The 22,783-nt window shown below is 39.1% G+C and overlaps 1 protein-coding gene across 28 annotated transcripts in view; it reads left to right on the forward strand.

Annotated features, from left to right (window-relative positions):
* DTNA (dystrobrevin alpha) overlaps window positions 1-22,783 on the forward strand; it is a 220,919-nt gene that overhangs the window by 116,517 nt on the left and 81,619 nt on the right. For 27 of the 28 annotated variants that reach the window (XM_072924630.1, XM_030266168.4, XM_072924609.1 and 24 more), the window contains 2 exons: window positions 7,486-7,553; window positions 13,309-13,389. In XM_072924630.1, coding sequence (XP_072780731.1) covers window positions 7,487-7,553; window positions 13,309-13,389 — 148 coding nt within the window. In that variant the 5' untranslated portion in view covers window position 7,486. Of the gene's footprint in view, window positions 1-7,468; window positions 7,554-13,308; window positions 13,390-22,783 lie in introns of those variants that run through there. The other variant, XM_072924636.1, reaches the window with a different exon arrangement.

Genomic DNA, 22,783 nt, shown 5'->3' on the forward strand with positions numbered 1-22,783 from the left:
AGTTTTAAAAAAACATATTTTGAAGGATAAGCTACAATGCCAGTGAAATACAGCTCCAAAATGAGTTCATGGGAAAACTCCATAAAAATATTTACACATCAGAAAAATCAGATTTGGTATTGAATATCATCAGCTTTTGTGTCTGAGTTTTGGGGGCTTCTTTTCCTGGAATGTGTTGAGTATAACAAAAAAGAAATGACCATTAGTGGAGGTTGTTATTTCTAGCTACCCCTTAGTTACACTAAGGCTCTGAAAGGTCATATATAAAGGAAATTGGCATCTTCTTTATTGTTTTAAAGTATTTAATAAAATTTAGATTAAATACAACTTTTTAATTGCATTTGAATAGAACTTTGAAATTATGCATTTAAATCTGTAGCAGCTAGGTGGAATCAACCCCTGATCTTTATCAGAAGTGACGGAGTGAAGCCCTAGAGAAAAGATTTTTGGAGGTGACCAAAATTATTTTATTGGATAATCTTATGCTCTTAAGACATGAAAATATATTTGAAGCACTGAACATTCATTTTCTTTCCATATTTCATCTAATGAAGTAGTTTCTTGTGGTATCAGGAAGGCTGACTCAAAAAGAGCATGGCTAGAAAAACTTATCTAAGCATTGCCTGTAAGACAGCTTTTTAAAGTTTCACATGTATATTTTAAGTGTCAAGTAATCATTTTCTTAAATGTCTTTCATGTCTGGAGTAGTAAGATTCTTTAAGAGAAGTTCTTCACATTGCAAAGAAAAGCTGGAAATTATACTTTACAAGTATCCACGAAAAGGATAAAAATAAGGATTTTGGTATATATTTAGGCCTAGTTAGTAAAATTTTGGATTCCTAAACTGACAATTTCTAGTGGACATAAAAACAACTGATGCTTCCTTTGTCATGGCATCCTGTAGTAAAGTGCTGATTCCATACAATATTAAAGATGAAATCAATATATTTTGACTCTCACATTTTCTGTCTCAAAATTATGCTTTTTTTTTTTTTTTATTAATCCCTTCACACTTGTTTTTTAGACCTGAGAGATAAGATTTGCATAGCATTCAAACTTCCTTGAAGACTGTGCATTATGGAAATGAGTTGCAGTGGGTGCCTTATTAGGCATTTTTTACAGTTTCTCACTAAGGATACAAAACTCCCAAAAGGGGAGCTGATGAAAAGTATGTTGGAAAATTCTTTCTTAAAAACAAAAACACATTTCACTAAAGGAATAAATCAAGACAGAATTTCAGTTTTTTTGGTGGCATTAAAATTGAAAAATACGCCAATAATGAGTAGAGTCAGAGTTGCTGAGACTCATGTTGGAGATGAACGTAGCAACAGCTTTTGTTTTCTTTCTTCACCATAAAAGTCTCATCTAGATAAAATACAAGCACACTTTGTAAGTGCAATGCAATTATAGCTAGGCTCAGGAAAGAGCACTGACCAATTTTATTACAGTGCCAAAGATTAGCCCTGGAATGTAAAGCTGAGAGAGGCCTATTAGGGACTTGCTTCATTAGAACATGTGGAACAAGACATTCATAAGGCACCAATAAACCCATTAAGGGGAAGAGGGCTCTGAAATGGCCCTTCAGGATTTTTATTATTAACTACAAGGATTGCTGAGGTTGGTGACGTCAGAAATAAGCTTTTAGCCAGCACTTACTGTCCCTTTTAACTCACTGTTCTCCAGTCCAAGTTCACTTTGAAATAAGCAGCCATAAGTGTTCTGGTTAGCAGAGCAGAATCTGCCTAACACGGCTGAATTTGGGGAAAACAGGAGAAAATAAAAGATCAGAGGAAAATCTCATCTCTCACATTGACACAAATCCTGCATTAGCAGAATCCTAGATGTTGACTACAGCTTTTAAGTTCCTCATAAAGTCACCATTAGGTAGACTCTAGCAGGCTCTTTCATTTTCATAAATTGAAATTTCTGATGCTGGTAAATCCTAAAAAGAAACAACAGTTTGTTACATATGAAGGACATTTTGATAAAACTGTCCTGAGCAATAACAGACAAGAAGCCTGTGCGGCTGAAAAATGGTACTGCTGTCTGCTCAAAGCTGGGTTTAAATATTGACCAGCTGCATAGAAAATAGATTTGTCAACAGCATAAAAAATAGCCACTGAGAAACCAGAACATTTCTCTGCATTCTAATGCTTCTAATTCCCAGAGATATTGAAGCTTCCATCATTTCATGGAAGAAAAAATAGCTTCTATATCAGGAATTTGAGATTTCCCCACTAGGGAAATACAGACTGCTCAGAAAAAGGATGCTTGATCCTGGTTGATATTTTCTACCAAATGGGGGTCCTCTTTCCAAAAGTGATTTCAAAATACTCACTGTTGGGTTTACCAGTCTTGTGGTACAAAACTTCCATCTAGTTGGGTCCCAGAATGCTTCCAAGAGTTTCAGAGCCCCAGAACTCTCTGTTTCCTATGTGCCTGCTTTGACAGAAAAGCAACTTTTGTCCAGCCTGAAAGAGTGTCAGAAGTGTCACTGGCCAGGATTCGGAGCCTCTCTTTCCAAACGCCCGGCTGATTCACAGCCGTCACATGGGACTTGATAAATTTTTCATGCCAGAATTAATCAATTTAAGTGGGCAGTTTTCCTCACTGGCGTGTATCCTGCCTCCCTGGGGCACTTCATCTGTCACAGACAAACAGGATGGGAATTTGTGGAAGTGCTAGTGGGGTGGCTCTTCTCAGACCCATCAAACTGCGTGTGCACATGTCATGTCAGGAATTTTTGGGTCTCCTGGGGCATGTGTGGGGCTTTCCAGAGGGGAGTGCCTTCCCCAGGCATATAGGGAACTGCTTCTTTTGATGGTATGGTGGCTTAACCCCCGCTGCAAACTTAAGTCACATGCCACTGCTCGCTTATTCCACCACCAGCCCCACCCCCACTGGTAGGCAGAATCGGGGGGAAAAAGTGAAACTCATGGATTGAGATACAAACAAGAATTGAAACAAAGCAAAACATAATAATAATAGTGACTCAGAGGTAATAATAATGAGACAGAGATACAACCCACGGTAAGTGATACCCAATACAGCAGCTCACCATCCGCTGACCGAAGCCCAGCCCATCTCTGAGCAGCGATTGGCACCTCCCGGCCAATTGTCTCCAGTTAATATATTGGCAAGATGCTCTGTGGTATGGAATATCTCTTTGGCCACTTTGGGTCAGCTGTCCTGGCCATGCTCCCTTCCAGTCATTTGTGCACCTGCTCACTGGCAGAGCCTGGGAAACTGAAAAGTCCTTGACTTAGGGTAAGCACTACTTAGCAACATCAGTGTGATAGCAACATATTCTCAGACTGAATCCAAAACACAGCACTGTACCAGCTACTAGGAATAAAATTGACTGTATTCCAGCCTAAACCAGGATGGATTATTTTTTTGGAGCTAATTATTTAAATGTAGGATGCATTCCTTTTATCATGCACAGACATAGCTCAAGAAATGGAAATGTAATGGAAATATACTATTTATGAAAAGAATGACATATAGTAGGGGTTAATAAAAGATATTATTTACCCTATAAATACTGAAACAAGAAAAACACTTATCTGTGAGAGAGATTATTGCAGTGCTTATAATCCAAGCAGCCCTAGGAAAGGAAAGATAAATGAGGCATTTAGTTCTCACCTTATGCAAACTATATGATCTTCCCACCCACATTTTATAAAACAGAAGGGTATATTAAAAAATAGGCCAATTGTACTTCTGATACATGATAAGCATGAAGATGAAATTGTAGTCAAAATAGTTCCAACGAAACTATATTCTTTGTTTGTTTATTCTTTTCTTTCTAGCACTCCTAATGTCATAAAAGTTTTCAGCTTGGAAGATGGGTAAAAATTAAACATTCACAGTATCTTTTTCAGAGGCTGGAAATCTCATGCTTGAAAAGATTTCTGCTTTGGAATGTCTGTAATATATTGAAGCCTTAATACCATTCTAATTGGTACCTTACTAATTAGCTTGTGACTAGAATTTTAATTAGATGCACAATAGGTGTTCTTCTTACCTGCAGTGGAGGAGCTATTTCCTGGGAAAAAAAGTGAAGGTAAAAAGATAGTGAAAGGAATCCATAGGAGAGAAATATAATCTAATCCCTACTATAAGAAATGTATACGTTAATTAATATTTTTCAGAATTATTTCTCTGGAAATGTATTCTGTTTTCCAAAGCACATTAAAGTTTGCTTTGTGATTTGCTTTTCTCCCGTGAAAAAAAATTGTAATTTTTTTTTCGGTGATGTGTCTTGTGCTGTGAGCAAACTTGGAAATACTGGAACACAACTGTAGTTAATTAGCTCAGGGCAAGCCCCAGGGAATGAAGTGGACACATCACGGGTTCAAAGCAGGAGTATATAATCAGAGTTGAAGAGTAGAGCTGTGTACCTGTGAGCTGGGTCACAGGCAACAAGGCTGAAAAGGGAGATGCCCAGCACCTTGACAATGGCATTAGTTGAGCTTGGGCTGTAGCACACTCTGGAGTTAAAAATGCATATGAAAAGCTTGGAAGATGCAGCTGAGTGAATTCCTGTCAGTGGGGACTCAGAAGTACCAATACTCTGGTAGACAAGCATCATCTATCACTGATCTTCTATCAGGAAAAGATAGGTAAGAGGGTTCAAATGCATCTGTCTGAAAATACTGCCACCACTAATGTTCTCATTAGCTTAATGGTATATAGCGTGTTACAGAGAATTTTAGAATTGTCATTTGGAGTGAAGGCTGTTTTGAAATCTGCAAAATATCTAGTGCAAGAAGAGTCTAAAGACATAAATCTGAAGTTCCTTCCTTCTCTGAGGAAGCCTGAGTTGTATATTTTTAAATATAAAGTTATTTGTCAGGCCTGGTAATCTCCATAAGCCCCAGCAGTTAAAAGGGTGATTCAATTTCAGAAGATAATGGGACATTCTGAAAAATGATGATCAGGCCCAGGGAACGTTTTTATATGAGATAGGAGATATACTGTTTATATAGGAGATATAAACAGTAAAAGTAAAGGGAGGATGAATTGCAGACAACAGAAAGACAGTTAAAGAATTATTATTTTCCCCCCACTAAAGGGAGACTCTTAGAACAGGCTTTCTGAAGGAAGTGGAAAACATGCTGTACAATTTGCATGATTTGAAAAATAATTTTTGTTACTTCATTTTGACTGGGAAAATTTGTCTACATGGTGAATAAGGTCACAGGTAAGCTACATTCCATGCTCTGCAAGATATTTAAAAGCAATAGCTAAGGAATATTTTTCTCCAGGTGTCAATATAAAGCAAGTGAGAATAAAGTTGCGCCCCTTATGTTTTCAATAAAATTTGTACCAGTCAGTCTGAGACCAGTAATTACTTCACAAAAGTTAGAGAACATTGTGGAATAAGAACAGCAAATTATTAACTGGAGAAATATCTGTAAGATTTAAGTGTCAGTTGTGTCAAGAAGTGGAAGATGATGTCGTCCTTGGGCCAAAATCAAATTACCCCAATCTCAGTCAAATAACATGTAATATGTGGTCTAAAAATAAGTTATACATTATGGAATAATGCTGAATATAGATGAAGTCAGAGAAAAATATGATAGCCTGTAACCAACTCTACAAGCAATAAATATTAATCTAAAATTGTGTTTGCTCTGAAGTATTCACTCAACTGCCCTGCCTAGTAAAAGATATTACCTTTTCAAAGGGCTTTATTAGCCCACCTGTCCTGTGAGATCTGGTCATTTCCCATTGCAAGTTTGTCTTCTACTGTGAGTTTCATTAGAAATTGAAAGGAGTGGGGAGCTCAAGCCATGGTTAGTGGAATTATATTGCTTTTAATTTTTTTATGGGAAGAGTTTTAAGGCTTATTCATGTAAAAAAGATTCTACTTCTTGCTGTCTAATTAAAATGCTAGTTGGGCCTGGCATATCTTGAGGTGTCTCATTTTGCTGGGAGGTTTGAGTCTTCCCTGACACCTCCAAGACACCAGCTACCTCAGATCAAAGGCTGAGTGACCACTTCTGTGAAGCAGTATCCTGAGAGCTGTTATCTCTGCAGAAAGGGAGGATATATTAGCTCAGACTTCATGCCATGCTACACATCCCTATCACTCCTGGACAAATGAGAGCGTACTTGAATATGAGGTGAACTTGAATATCCCTGCAAAGAGGCTGCCTCCATATCCTTTGTCCATGTCCTAGTGGGACTGCTGCTCACATCACAAAATGCCCACCATAGATGGCACTTTAGCAGAGTCTTCAGCAGTGCTCTGAGAATTGAATTAGTTGTTTGGAAAAGGCAATTATAATGTGCCACCACTTCATCTGAACAGTGCAGTTTGAAAGGGGAAAAAAAAAAAACACAACAAAACACCTCTTATGTGATTTCAGCCTTTCTGTCTTTGGGAAATAAAAGGAAACTGGTTTTCTATCTTGAGTTCATTGGTGATGGCAGACTTCAGCATCCAGTACTTTTATCCTTCTTGTTGTATACATATGGAGGTTTGCTATGGGATACAGTGTAATATTTTTGATTGGAGGCTTCTACAGAACATCTCATTTATAACCTAGGTAGTGTGATGTTATTTTACACAGTCTAGTTGACATGAGGAGGGAGATTAAAATGCAGGTCAGAAGTTCTAACCAGACTTGGCAGGCAGGAAAGGATATTGGTTCGACAGGGTAATTACCCATAGGAAGTGGTGATGCTGACACTAGTTTTAATTTTTTGAGTGCTGCTAAAGATGTTTATCTTCACTCTGAAAGCTTTGGTCTTTTATGGTTTGAATGCTGGCTGTGAGAGAAGCTGTCAGATTGCTCTCTGCTCTATCCAGCAGTAGTGCTCTTCAAAATAGTCGAAAGATTTTTTCCATCTGAAAACAGAAGGAAAATATATTCTTACTTCTGAGACTTTTTGTGAAACTCATTTAACCAGAGATATACTGTCCTGAATTGGAATCAATATTGGGAGAGTGTTTGCTTGGGTAAATAACATGTATAATGGTATGGAGTAGAGATTTAATTGCTGTTGTTTGTTTGTTGGGTTTTTTTGTTGTTGTTTTTTTTTGTCTCCTCCATGCAGAATGGGCTAGAACATAGTTTTCAAGACTATAAAATAATATCCTAATCTTTTATGATTTCTTTTCTCTTACATAATTTAAACTGAGGATTCCTTATTTAAGAAAACCTAAAATGAATTTCAGAGCTTGTGTTATGTAAGCTAGTTAGTTACATCAAGCAGAAAAACTGAACACTGCCTTTGGGAGAGAGGGGCGGGGGGGGGGGAACAAATGCTTGAAAGCAGAGTCCAGAGAATGGAGGACAGTTTGGGGACCAGGTTCTCCACAAAGCACGCCACAGAGAGGCTGGCAAAAGGCATCGGATACACGTGGAGCACCAGTCAACCTCAAAGGTTCTTTGGGATCAATTTTGGATGCTTATGGACATATGTTCAGTCTGGGAATAATACTTAATGTTTTCACATGATTTTGTCTTCCAGAATGATTGAAGATTGTGGGAAAAGAGGAAATACCATGGCAGAAAGAAGGCAGCTGTTTGCAGAAATGCGTAAGTACTTCCTGGAAATGTTTTGCTGTGATAGACCAAGCCAGTTGCTATGCAATGTCAGTAAAATTTATGCAAGCTTTCCACTTCAAATCTCTGTTGCACAAATGAATATCATGAGACCAAAACCGCATGCAAATGAGCTGATTTGACCAAAGCAGGAAATAGGGATTTTCTACATCAGATTTTTTTATTGAATTATTTTAATCCATAGTTTTCTTAAGACAAAGATGATGGAGTACATTGGTTGCAATGAAGAGGGATAAAGGTCTCCAAAAGCTACATCTTTTTTTGGAGGTATCTGTAGTGGGTTGACCCCAGCCAGCTGCCAAATTCCCACATACTTGCTTGATCCCTAACCAGCCCCCAGCAGACTGAGAGAGAATATAGGGAGAGCAAAAGCAAGCAAACTCATTGCTTGAGATAAAGACTTGATTAGGTGACAGAAAGAGAGGGGGAAAATTACAACAGAAACCAAGAACCGGTGATGCAAAGGTGGCTATTCCCCACTTCCCAAAAGCAAACTGATGCCCAGCTACTCGTGGAATAGTGTCTGCCTTGGAAGACAAAACTCCCCTCCCCCTTCCTTCCCTACCCCAGTTTTATTGCTGAACATGACATTATATGGTGTGGACTGACCTTTTGGCCAGGTGGGGCATCTGTCCTTGCTGTGTCTCCTCCCAACCTCTTGCCCATCCCCAGTCAGCCCTGGGAGGGGACAGAGTAGGAAACAGAAAGGCCCGTGTGCTGTGCAAGCACTCTTCAGCAACAGCTGAAACAGCGGTGTGTTATCAACACTTTTTTTAGCCACAGATCTGAAACACAGCACCATGCAGACTGCTGTAAAGAAAGTTAACTGCATCTCAGCCAGACACCATACAGGGACTCATGTGTTTCATATCCCACTCCAGTGTAATTTTTTGTAGTTCCTAATGAAGTCTTGTGTTACCTGCACGGTAGTGTGTCAGGGATGTACCACACCAACAATGTTTCTGCAATTCTGACAGTCATTTCTAATTTCTCTTACAACCAATCCACTGTTTCTCCAGGAAATTATGTTACATGTCAAGTTTGAGACTGTCACTCTGTTAATAGATTTACCTGAGTTTTGTATGTAATTACTAAGCATCCTGTTGTTTGTCCCCTGCCTCGTAGTAAACTATGACAGAGCATCTCCCTGATCTTTGGTGGCAGACTAAGATGAGCATTACTGGGACTGGAGTTATTGTGCATGATGAAAGACCAGGTGTGTGCTGGTGAATTCAATGTGTGTGAGCCCTGCATCTGAGCTCTCCAAATTAAAGACTTCCCACTGAGGTGGCCTACCAAGAGCTGTTTTGGCCCATTCCACAGTGACCACGAGCTCTGTTGTGCCCTGTAATTGTTTTAGTATCACACGGTGCTTGCTGTTGTAACTCATGAATATTTCTCACTGATCTTGTCTCTCTGGTGCCCAGCGACACAACCTGAAGAAATGGAATGAAGCTGTGTCACGGGAGGTCTAGGTTGGATATTAGAGAATTTTTCTTCATCCAGAGGGTGTTTGGGCACTGGGACAGGCTCCCCAGGGAAGTGGTCACAGCACCAAACCTGACAGAAAAATATTTGGACAATACTGTTGGGCACATCTTGTGATTTTTGGGGGTGTCCTTTGTGGAGCCAAAAGCTGGACTCAATGATTCTTGTGGGTCCCTTCCAACTGAGGATATTCTGTGATTCAGTTGTCTCTTGTGTACAGCATCTTGGAACCTTGGAGGGAGGTGTTGTACTTTGGCCAAAATCAAAAAATGTATTTGTGCATTATCAGAACATACTGATAGTAGTAGTTTTAATTAGAATTACAGAGGGGCCTTGATTTTTTATCAGCTAAAGCCAGTGACATAAGTACCATTAATTTCAATTAGTTTGAAATATTCCTAAAATATTTAGGACTTTTCTGTGAGGATTTGTTGTTTGTTTCCACAGTTTTGAAGGCTATTTTGATGTTGGATTGTTTTTCAGGAGTTAAGGATGTATTGGGAAAATCAGCAGTTGGAGGCAGAGGAGTGACTGTTTTCCTGTACTATACACCAGTAGTTACAGTCTACTATTCTCTTCTTTCACTTACTTCAATCTGGTTTATCTCATGTGTGCTCCCTTTTCTGTTTGCCTGGCTCTGTTCCTCCACCTGTGTACTACCTATGAGTACACAGGTGTATATGAGAACTGGATGTTGCAACTAGGTAAAATGAGCGGAAAATATTAAGTCTTTGTGGAAAAACTAAATGTATTTTAGCCATATTCATGAAACACTGAACTTTGCATTGTGAGAGCCCTTTGGAAACCTCTGTGTGTGGAGGGTGTGCTTCATGGGAAACCAAGTTCATCCTGGGATCACATTCAGCTGTGTGCAAGCCCACATGTTTAATATATGAAGCAAAAATTTTGTGCTCCTGATGCCCTACATGTTGTGGGCCATGTGAAGCTTCTTAATGTTCTGATAGGCATAAGCCTATGGTAATAGGTAAACTCCACAACCTGCCAATATCAGAGGAAGAAAATTCATAATATAAAGGCTTTTGCCAGTGGTTTTGGTTCTTGGGCTTTACATCTGCCAGTCTGATTAAAACCCAACAATAATTGTACAAAATGGGTCATGTTCCAGACTACACAAGATAGAAAAGACAAGGAAAAAAAAAAAAGAAATCCAACTTTTCAAGCCTTTTTAAGTGGGAAGTTTGTTCTGAACAAGGTATAGAAGGATTGGATTCTGACTTTAAATTTGGACCACTGTGATTTCCCCTGTATTTTGAAAGGTCCAGTTCGACCTTTTTTGTTTCCTTTCCTTCAGAAGAAAAGTTCCAAATTACAAACATTTGTGAATGATACCATAATCATTATCACCTTCTGTAGAGTCCCATGTTTAAAGCTTGTGTTATAACTCAAAATGCTCTGTTGGACGTCCAGCCACTAGGTCTTAGTCATACCTTAGCCTGACCTGACATGCCCAGGTATATCCACACTGATGAAGAGTTCAAAATGTACATCACTCTTGGCACATATTATCCAGCAAGAAAAGAGCAGCCAAAGTTGCAGTGTGTCCCTTTGTTATTTTTGCAAACTGCCAACAGTGTTACTTGACATGAGCATATTCAAAGGAAACAGAGTGAGGCACTGGCAGCAGGCAGAAGAAAGGAGACACCACTAGCAATCCTGTAGGGAAGTTACAAATTTGCTGTCTCATTTGCCATGCTCAGTCTTGGACATCTTTCCACTTGTTTATCAGGACTTTCCATCACGTAAGTGATGGCACTTTTCTACAGAAGTTATTTGACAAATAGATCTCTGACTGTGGCAAATGTGAATAATGACAAAATTAAATTGTCTATTCAAGGTCTCATCAACAATACCTACTCCCCAAATAATATCAAAATAATACCATCCACTGTATTTACAAATAGTAAAAAAGAGGGGAAAAGGGCAATGTTGCCTACAAATTTGTTTATTTAGGATTATTACTGCAACCTCAGAAGCTCAATGAGCCACAGTCTCACTTTGCTTTCACTCTTTAAACCTTGTTAAAAGGCTGAAGTTTTATAAAGGAGCACTGGAAGTTTATTGATAGCTTTCACTGAAGAGAGAAAAAGTTACATTAATTTTACTTATTTTTCCTGTTAAAAAGGAAAAGCTTAGTGTTGCAAGATTTATCCTCCCTTTCACCTACAAAGAAATTTTCCTAAAGTTGTCAGTGAGATACTAATGGAGAAGGAAAAAACCCTGTATAATTTTAACAATAGAGGATATGATGGAAAAAACTCAGAAAAATGCTTCCCATACCTGATGTTAAGTAGTCAAAGGTAATTTCTTCTAGAAGCAGATGGTGTAACTTGCAAAAGGGAGTAGTTGGGAGCCCTGGGAATATGGCATGGGAGAATTTAGTCAAGAAAAGAGCAGAATTTGGGGAGAATAGAGATTATTGTTCTCATTTTCATGTCATAGGCCAGAGCACATTTGAAAAATTTGAGTCCGAAGGATGACCTTTTTTAGGAAGAAAGTGTGGGTGAATGATGCTGCCGCAGACAGAATGGAAGCTTCAGGCAAGATTTATCAGGGAAGGAAACCCTCCAATTGAGTCACAAGGTGCAGAAAGGATCCCCCTCACTCTGGAAACTCCTTCTCAGAGAATAGTCTGAGTAGAACTTGATCCAGTCCTAGTCCCAGACTTGATCAAGAGTTTATTTCTTAAGCATTATATAGATGTAATTGATACTTTATATGACTTCATCATGCTGAATTAAGGGTAGCAAACCAAATATATTTATAGGAATAAAATAAATCTTTATTTAAATTGGTGATAATGATAATTAAATTAAAATATTGTAATCAAAATTGTTTACCAGATAGTATAGATATTTATAACTAATTATATTGGGCACCATTTATTAAATAAATTATTTCAAAGGTAGCTTAATAATTATTAAGTACAGATTGGTGTTACTCACCCATATCAACATTGTGGGCAAATCTCTTCCACTTGGCCTCAAGGAATAACCTTGAGGGGTGTCCCCAGTCAAGGGAGGAATTACCACATATGTATCGAAAAGGAAGGTGTTGAAGTCCCTGCCATTAAAAAATGGAACTGAGCTTTTAAAGTGATTGACTGGCAGTCAAATGTTTCTAGGATCCCTGTGCCAGCTCATCAGCTTCAGATAAGTTATCACTACTTTCACTTGTTGCTTCCTTTATCAGGAAGTTTGTGTGCCACATCCTCACCAGTGCTGATTTCTGTCGGGCAAGACTGTTTTTATGTCCCCAGAAGGTTTAGCTTAGGGGTTGTGGAGTCAGGCTGAACACCTAAAGCAGCATGATTCACCTTCTCCATCCATCACTGATAACTTATGCAAATGGGAGAAAATCTGAGCTGTTTTACCCCCACTTAGAATATCCTGCTACAGATACCAACATGGCCATATGTTCTGCAGCTCAGCTGAGAAATCTTAAAGCATTTAGGAAGCTTGTGTAACAGCAGGGCTGTATATCACTCTTACATCCTGACTGTACCTTGTTTGGATGAGTTTGTTGGACGCTGTGCCAGGGTGTGCCCCTATACCGGCCCCTGTGTACTGTCCTTGTTTGTGAGGTAGCTGCCACTTAGTTTGTTCCCATCTCTAGGACAGCTGCTTTGGAAATGTTACCGGATCTTTACACTGCAGCAGCCAGGGCCAAGCTTTGTATTTAGAGAGCTGACCCTCAGACGTCTCCATTGAAGAGAGCATACATCCACAAAATGGAGAAAGGCTGCACACCCCTTGTCACTGCCCCCTCCTGCAGATTGCCATAAGTCTTCATGTTACAGCACAGTATGTTTTCTGATTTGGTTTGCTGGCAATACCTTGCTCTGGTGTGGCATGTCAGCTAAAGAATATTTGTTATGAGCTTTTTTTGCGGAATATTAAAATTCTGCAGAGGTTTTCCCTGCTGTTGGAGCCTGGCCAGTGTGTCTTTTAGCCTGCAGCTTGACCAGATTGTTCTTCAAAGTGACAGACACAATGGGCTGACTATTCCTTGCTTTCCTTTCTAAAATTCTTTTAACACTGTAGCTCCTGATACTCCCCTTGTTAATCCTCACTCCTCTATACGCTCTCTGCAAAGGAGAGAGCCTTGAAAATTGTTAAGCGGAGGCAGCTCATGTGTCCTCTTTGTTCTCTGGCTTCCCTGCTAGCAGAGATACGCACAGGTCATATTCCATACAAATGTCACCGTTATTCTCTTCCACTAGGGGCTCAGGATCTGGATCGCATCCGTTTGTCCACCTACCGAACAGCATGCAAGCTTAGATTTGTTCAGAAGAAATGCAACTGTAAGTATGCCAGCGCTTCTTTCACCTACCATTGTTACAAGCTGCCCACTGCACTCTCCACTCTGTCCTTCACACCACTGACAAACCTGGACTGTGTGATCTGGCACTGTAAGGGACACTAATCAGAGTGCCTGGGCAGACTTCAAATATTAACCTGTTTGTAAGGAACTTGCCTCAAATATGCCAGTGATTGATTCATAGAAGGGTGGGGCAGGATGCAGGCCACAACTTTAATTAGTAAGTATGTTAACTGCATTCTCCAATGTTCTTGTGAAATAGCATTTGTGAGTTTCAGCAGGCCCTGCAAATAAAATGCTTTTATAGCAGCTCTGTGAGAAAAAATACTACTTCCAGTCCTCTTCTATTTAGGGTGCAGCAAAGTAAGTGCAATGTTGGTCAGACCCCTCTATTTCCAGAAGGCCAGCTAGAGGCACCTCTTCTGGGAGAGTGAACCTGCTTGTAATCTCTGCATATATGTCTTAATCCCTTTAAGTTTTATTGGGAAATTTCCCACTTGATTAGTGACCTTTTTTAACTTCTGTTCTGATTTTCAGTCTTTTTCCCTTTACGGCTGCACTTTCTATTAGCACAGTCATGTGCTGCAAGCTTTAAAGGTGAAATACATATAAAATCTGTAATGGAGTGTATCCATTTTTTCTCCATCCAAAATAGTATTCAAATACTTAGAAAGGCAGATTTGGGTATATGTGCTTTACTGGACCTTACCACACCAACTTAAAAAAATACCCTAACCAAGGGCACTCTTGTCAGCAGTAGCAGTAGGGAGAGGACCAACACAGAGAAAACAAGTGGGTTTTAGTCCTCACATACAAACTAGAATGACAACCTGGCTATGCTTGTGCTACACACAGTGGTAAGTATGTTAAAAAATGCTCACTGTAGACAGAAATTTACCACCCTGCTAAGTTCCTAGTTTTGGGGTTACATCTGTCTGTGTTACAGAAATGTTTATCTTATGCTGTCCAAACATACTGGAGAGGCCAACTTGTAATGAAAAATATTTTGGAAAGCATTTATTTTGTTATTAGCCACAGAGCTGATCTTTTAATCACTTTTGTAGCACACTTCTCATATTTTTAAAATGTCCTTAGCTGAAGTATGAATTGAAGGTTTGGTATTGCATTATAAGCAGTCTGCCAGACAGAAAAACCCAGGGAGGGTTTAGTACCTGCCCAGCAGCTGGCTTCTCCCATTCAGGAGGAAATGTGTTGAAAGATGCTATTATGTTGCATTCAGTTGTTTTGGGTTTTTTTTTTTTTTTTTTTTAGTCTTATGTTTAGGAGGATGACATTTTCATTTCATTTTCATGGTAACAGAATACAGTAGTCTGAGGTGACAAAAGTATCCAATTAAATGGATGGTGATAGCAAAGTATGTATGCAACTGCATGCAAAGCAAATGAAAAACAACTTAAGGGCTAACAATAACCTCATTGCTGGGAATGTCTGGCTGGCTGAAAATATACTGGTTGTTAATTTTAATTTTGTGCCTCTTATTTATGAACTGTGATCTGCTTTTGTGGAACTGTTGGTTCTCCTCATAGAGAATTACTGCAGATGCCCCACAGTTTGCTAGCTTGTGCCAAGTAGCTCGTGGATGGGACTTAGCTTCTGGTCTCCATTGATAACCTAGGAGGAGTAATTTGCTGATCTTGTTTAAAGATTTATACTGTATCAATCTCTTCTTAAGGAAAAAAGTAAAAGGTGAAACTTATAATGTCATGCTAAGTATTAGGTTCTGTGCAACTTAAGAATTAATGCCTACTGCTCTGGAACAGGCTGGATTGTCTGTGTCTTTTCACCATCAAGTACAGTTTTCTTCTCGTTGTTTCGAGTAGACTGCTGCTCTCCCAGATCAGTTTCTCTTATCAATGGGAAAAGAAGTCATTCATTCACCTGGCAGGTATTCAAGCAATGGCTGTACGAGAAAGAGCTGCTAAACATAGAACCACTGAACTGAGCACTGCCCTTGAAATGGTTAATATCAGACCTCTGGCTCATGTCAGCTACTGTTTTGGGGATTTTTTCCCCTACAGATACTGTCACTATGCACCACCCAGCAGTAATGAGACAAAAGAAGAAAAAGGGTCATGGGGAAAAAATCCTTTTTGCTGCATCTGTGCTGCTTCATTTAGGGTAGAATATAACCAGAAAAAGCTCAAAGACAGTTCTGCTCCACTCCCAGTGCATAGCACCTCCTGTCACTCAAGCCATCCTTGCCTTCTTTCAGCTGTGCCCTTCTGCCCTGCCCTGGCACACTGGCCCAGACTTACTAGTGAAAAATTGCTTGGAAAAGACTGTATTTGAGGGGTTATTTTAAAGAGCTAATTTAATAAATGGCTGAGAGCTGCTCTTGGCTACAGGCTGAAGGTGTATGAGGATGGAAGCAGAGAGCTGCTTTGAGTGCCAGAAGTGTTTGTTCCGAGGAAAGCAGAGCAGAGGCTTTATTAGCACCATCTTTTTTACCCGGAGGTGTCCATTAGCATAGGCAGTCATGGGATATCATTTAACAGGCAGCTACACTTATCACACTCACTGCACTGTTTGTTTCTGCTGCCTTTAATGCAGACACAGACTCAGGTTCATCTCCTGGCCTCCCTTTGAGAATTCCCTCAGTACAAAAGCAGTTTTTTTGCTGAAACCTTCAGCAAGAGGCTGGGTTTTACTGGCAAAGTAGGCAGTGTGCAATGGGCAAAAATCATATTCTGAAAACCATTGTCTCTTGCACAGTTTTCTCCTGAAACTAGTTCAATTATCTGGGAAAAAATTAGAAAGAATGTGACAGTTTACCACCTTCAACCAGAATATATCTACATATGTTGCATCTTGAATACTACCACTGTTGATCAAATAATTTGCTTTGTGAAATTATTTCATTTTCATGAGAGGAAAATTTCTGTGCAGATATTTAGCCAGCAGTCTTCAAAATTGCAAATATATGTCTTTCTGACAATCCTATACAACTTTGGGAAAATACTCTGTTTGTGGAAAGTATTTATTTTATAAAAATGTCTCTGAGCATTTTAAAGTGACGGTTCAAAATACAGTCATCAAAGTGTGAAAAAAAATCATTATCAGTCATTGCAATTATTTGTCAAACACAATGGAATTTAATCCAGTCCAGCCTTGTTCTTCAGAAAAGCAAAAAATTCTTCTTAAGGACTCAAAAAAAGTAGATAAATTTGAAAAATCCCTGATGTTATCTTTCAAATAAAAATTTCTGCAAATTTAAGCATTCCTCTTTACCTAAGTTAGCACTGCAAATAAATAATAATAACATTTACAAATTATTGTTGCCACACCTCTGAATCTTGTAAGTGCCCAAATGTGGGATGCAATGTTTTGTAATGTAATGCAAAATCACAAAAAATCACAAAAGCAGGAGACATGCAAAATTCTGAATGCTGAAATCCTAAAAGCTGGGAAACCTTGTTAATTCACCATGAATATAAACTAATTTTATGCTTTTTATTTCTGCTGACAATTTCTAAAATTGGAAATAATGAAAAGAGAAACTCTGTAGGTAATGTAGGTACTTTTGAGGGCTTGGGTATAGAAAGAGATAATTGCAGACTACTTGCTGATTGCTTTGCAGAATTCCTGTAGCAATAGACCTGTTGGAATAACAATAGTCTTCCCTTAGTTATAAATACCAGCACAAGACATAGATGCCTTTTTTGGGGAAAAAAAAAAAAATACTAAATTCTGGAGAAGATACTGAGATTTGGGCATGAATATTCCAAATGAATGTAAGACTTGTGGACAGATGGACCTTGGAGAACACATTGTTGGTGATTATGTCATCTTGAAATCCCAGAATGTAAAGCCAGGAGTGTATGAACTGACTATGGCCACTTTACTCTTGGATGGTCTTGGATATATTCTTGAAAACAGCATCATCCTAATAATTTGAGGTTAAATTTCATTATTTGGGGTAATAAAAGCAAGTAGGAATCAGGTACAGGAACCTGATCAAACATGCTGCATGTTTATTCCAGTCTGTGCTGTACAAAATGCACCAAATGGGAATAGCTGACTTTATCATTTAGATTTTCTAAATGTGCTTCAAAGGTACAGGATAGTGCACACTGCAAGACTCAAGGAGGGAGATGGAAAAATGACAGGTGAGCACTGTGAGGTCTGAAACAGTCACAGAACTTGAAAATCCTATGAACCAATGTTGCTCTCAACAAGTCAAACAGAAGGGTATTGTCCTTTGCTGCAAGTTCATCAGAGCAGGTTTTGGAGCACCTGAGTACATTCTCAGAAAACATAACTCCTGCTCAGCACCCCTTACTGCCAGGAAAATCCTGTCTTGGCAAGGTTGATTTGCTGCTGTTTATCCATGGCATCCAGGCACAGAAGAATCTTAGGCTTTCCTAAAACAATAATGAAAGACCAATGACAGCAGTTAGACCTATGTCTTGACATTCACCAGTATCCAGAACCACCAGACCCCACAATTTATAATTTTTCCTAGTGATCATTGTGCCACTGATTTATTTTAATTCTTCTTTCTTGGTGAATTTATTAACATGCTGAGATGAAATACTATGTTCACATGCAAATTCCCTCTGGGGTATGGTGACAACCAGGAGTAGGACATAACAACATACCATAATTAAAACCATTATACCATTAAATATCACTCACTGATACGAACTGTATGGCTGGAAAACTACTGCTGTCCTTGATGAACTGTCCTAAATGTGTTGTGAGATCATTCTGTGACTGTGACTGCAATCAGATTTTGCAGATTTCCCTAGATGAGAATAAATCATTGACAGTTGAAAGTGTGAATCAAAAGCTGTGCTGGTGATGGTAACATGTGGCATACTTAAAGCAGACAAAAAGGGAGATTGTTTTTCTGGCAGTTTCGTCTCAACACCTTAGGGTGTTAGTGGCTTTGTTCCTCCCTTTAATATTGTTCCATGTGAATGATTTTTTTGTTGTTGTTTTTTAATTCTTTTGGCCTATCCAGGTTGTAGTACAGCAGTTTGTTTTCTATTCATAGGGTGCACAGCTGACATGACTGTGATGGAAACCTTATGTATGTCCAAGGCAGTCTCCTCCACCTCCACCTTCTCTTTGTTCTGCTTCCTCTGGGCATGTGTAGTCAAGCTGAGGCATGTAGGCATGTCAGCTTAATCTCTATACATGCTTTTGGGTGCTTCCCTGATCTGATCTGCCTTTTTACATTTGTTTTAAGTTAGGATAATTTCTCCCCTCCTGAAATGTAATAATTTCCTAGTGAAAATGAATGACAGTTACTGTAATTACATTATTTTTAGGTGCTTTTCTTAAAGCTCTTTTCTGTCTGTACTCTTAGACCTCCTGTAATGCTACAGCAAGCTGCTGAAAATGGTTTTGTCCTAACAACTGATTATCTGGGTATGAAATGATGAGATCAGCCTGTACGAGCTATGGGCCCCCATCATCACAGCAAGCAATTTTAAAAAAGTTACTTGATTTAACCTAAATAAAATTGCTAAGGCTTGGGGTTTGGCTGTATTTGTTCTATGCTGGGCTGACACTTATTGTATCATTTAATCCCATCCCATTCAACATGCCATTCACCACAAAATGAAAAATCATAATATCTGGTACTTGTAGTAAAAGGAAAGGATAAGCAAGTCTTGATTCCACTGGAAATGGTATGTGACCTATGTGTTACCCAGTGGTTGAGGAAGTTAACAGGACATCCAGTTTCAGCTTCCTTCTTCTGCATGAGCAAGTCTGCACTGATCTTACACATCCAAAAGAGTTCCCTAAATACAAAGCTAGAGGACACTCACAAGTGTTCCAGTCTGTCCTGTTGATGTTTAACCACCAAATCCTTCATATTTACATGTTGATAGATTGAGGACCATGTAACTGCTTCTCCTTACTCAACCAAGACCTCTTGCCAGTGAATAAAGACATTCATCCTTTAACTCAGTGAGTGCTGATTTTCTCAAATGTGCACAACAAATGTGCAAAGGCTATTTTCTCAAATAGCGTGCACAACAAATGTGCAAAGGTGCAAGAATCCCATGAAGATCCCTGCCATGGCAGGAGGTGTTCACTGTCACTATCCTGCCTTTCACATCTCAAGAGCTGTACAGCTCATGCAATTTTGAGCTTGCTCTTCTTTTACTCAGGATGACCATCAGAAACAGAGACACCAAATTATGATGATTACAGAATTGTTTAGATTAAATAATTTAATCCTTCATCACTGTCATTTCCGTGGTTAGTGCTCTGTTCTCGTTGTTGGGCTTTATCCTGCTCTTCATCTTGGAAGCAATAAAGTGCAAGATAGTTTCAGGCTGGGTCACAGAGCAATCAAACTGAATGACAAGCAGTGTTGCCTACTTGAGAAGTGCAAAAGGTCTGCTTGGCTGCAATTTGAAGCAATCTGCCTCTTGAATTTGTGATCATGGGATTCTCATATTCTTATAAACCCTGAGTGATCAGTCTTTTATGAGATTTGCTTAAAATCCTGTAATTTGAAAAGAAAATTATTATTTTTGTTCTTCACTGTTGAGCACCTTGTATATTCTGTGATTTGCTTATTACTATTACATAAAGATAGAGGCTGGAAATATTAGTTGTGTTCTTTGTTTTCTATTTTAATGAAAGCTGAGTCTTACAAGTTCTCTTACAATGAGTGATATTATTCACATGGCTCCAAGAGATACAGCTTTTAAAAAAAAATCATTCTGTATTACAATAGTCATGATACCATTGTGTAAGTTACTAATTCTGGTATCCTGCAGTAGTTGAAGAATGGAAAGAGAGATGAGTTAATGATCTTACAAACTTTTTTGTTCCTTTGTCTTCAGCAACGACTTAGAGACTAAATGTTTCTGGAATTGCTAGTACTGTTCCATATGGGTTTCCAGGCAACTATGGAAAAAGGATGCATATATTATACATTCTGCATTATGCATCAATTATTTAATCAAAAGTTCAAAAGGGCTTGATTTAGCATATTCCCTGCAGACAAATCCTTAGTCTGTAAGTGTTCGCTCAGAGCACAATATCCTGAAAATAGGTTCAGATTTTCTTTTCCTTTCAACTTTAAAAGTTTATTAATATGCTTGACAATCATAATAGCTGTTAGAGAGCTGGCATATAACCTGTATATTTGGCATGTTCATTGAGGGACTGCTGTTCAGCCTTTTCTTCAGTGTTAGCATGAAGTGTACTCTCGTTATATAAGAAGGTTGTGTTATCTCAGATGTCCCTGAGTATTTGCTCTTAAAGGCTGCCACTGCAAGTCTGTCTCATCCAAGACTGAGACAAGAACTATTAGTGGATATTTGGAATTAATTTTAATGTCAAAGGGAGTGAAAGAAGGACATCTACCTTAAAACTCTTACATTTTCAGTTGCTTAGAGATTGATTTTTCAAACATACCCATGATTCCAAGTGGCTCCTGTTGAAAACAGGAGTTGGAGAAGATTGTCAGCTAATATTATTTTGTCCTTTAAAGAGGAAAATGACTAATTTGGCTTTCTTTAAGTCAGAAGTTGACAGACACGTGGCCTAGGTCACGTCACAAGTATACCTACATGCTGCCCTCTGCTACACAGGTGGCACAGCTCTGCCTGAATGCAGACAGCTTTTGTAATTGGATCATAGCTGAAAATCTCTTCTTACTGACTTCCTGAACTCTGTGAACACTGCCATTCACTGTGCTATTTCTGATGGCTTTCCTGATGAACGTGTAAGGTTGGACAGTCTGTTCTGTTCCCTGCTCATGTCTCTGAACATCTGCTTCTGGTAATAGGCATCACTTACCTTTGTCTGGCAGCCATTGGCTTAGTCTCCCCAAGCCAGAAAGTTTTTGTATCCTGTTTCACATTGGTCCTCTTAATAAATACTTCAAACAGAAGAAAATGTGTTATTAACTATTATTATTATTATTATTATTATTATTATTATTATTATTATTATTATCCCTGTAATCTTTTAGAGAGTCTAAAAATTGCAAAATATATGTAGACATACTGTTTAGTGGAAACAAACCAATACCTTGGTAATCACAGATCACTGTATCTTCTGATTCTTTGTGTGAGAGCTTTTTCTTCTTTCACCCTCATGTTTTTCCCCTTAGTCTGTAGCTGTGTTTTTAAGTTTCCTTCACTATTTCCCTGTCCCTTCTTCAGCTTCATGTCATTATCTGTAGCATTTGCTTTGTTGCTGACTTCTCTGCAACCCTTATTCCCTTGTCTGCTCTCTCTTTTCCTGTTTTTCTCTTGGTTACAGGAACCTTTTTTCAGGCAAACCTTCTCTTACACTTGAGCCTTTGCTCCCTTTCCTTGGGCTGTTCTGATCTGTCCTGTTTGGGTCTCTTGCTAGGTCTTCCCTGATGTCACATGAGCACCTCCACAGTCAGAGTGTGTCAGAGTGCATTAAGCAGTGTGACTTAATGCCTGTCATGTATGGGTCATTCTCTTGGGGCTTTTTCTGTATGACATCCTCTTTATGTGGCACAGGGGGAAAGAAATAAGTCATCTTTGCAGCAGTTATCAGTGAGTTTGGTGATCATGGTCCTTTGTTCCTAAGGACCTTCATCTTGAAGCCTTGTGTCTCAAAACAATTATTCTTGAGGATTCATACATGAACTCAGTCCATAGATACATATTTTCTGTAGAGACTAAGCGACAGTTTTTATGTACTTGCAGATTCCTGACAGGATATGCTGGATTGTTTTGCCCAGTGTGTGTGTTGCAGCACAGCATTCAAAGAATCACAAAATTATTTAGATTGGAAAACATCTCCAAGATCATCAAGTCCAACCTGTGACCCATCACCATCTTGTCAACTAGACCAAAGCACTTAGTACCGTGTCCAGGCATTTCTTGAACACCCCCAGGGATGGTGACTCTACCAACTAACTCCTTGGGCAGCCTGTTCCAGTGCTTAACAACCCTTCCAGTAAATAAATTCCTCCTAATGTTTTGAACTCCTTCTCCATTGTATCTGCCAAGCTGGGAATTTTGCTGAATTTTTACCCTGTCCCTGGTTTTAAAACCATCAGTCAGCTCAGGAGAACGAGTAGGTATTGCACAGCTTTCCTCCACCCTAACCACACAGTCTGCACCATCTTCCTGCCAAAGCAGTGGTCTCCATCACAACCTGACCCAGAAAGTCTGATCTGTCTCCAGCCATTCCTCATTCCTGTCTCCAGTAACTTTTACAAATAAGCCCAGTGTGGAGCCAGCCCACTGTGAAGCCAGCCCACTGGGAAGCCAGCCACAGCCAGTGGTGAATGCTCTTAGTCATTATGGGATTCTTCAGGGTGAAGACAGAGTCCCCAGAAGGAAAATCAGAATATGAGACCTGATGTCATTTTTTTATAATTGTCTCCTCCTGTAATTCCCAGT

This window comes from Taeniopygia guttata, chromosome 2, assembly GCF_048771995.1.
Source record: "Taeniopygia guttata chromosome 2, bTaeGut7.mat, whole genome shotgun sequence".
Lineage (NCBI taxonomy): Eukaryota > Metazoa > Chordata > Aves > Passeriformes > Estrildidae > Taeniopygia > Taeniopygia guttata.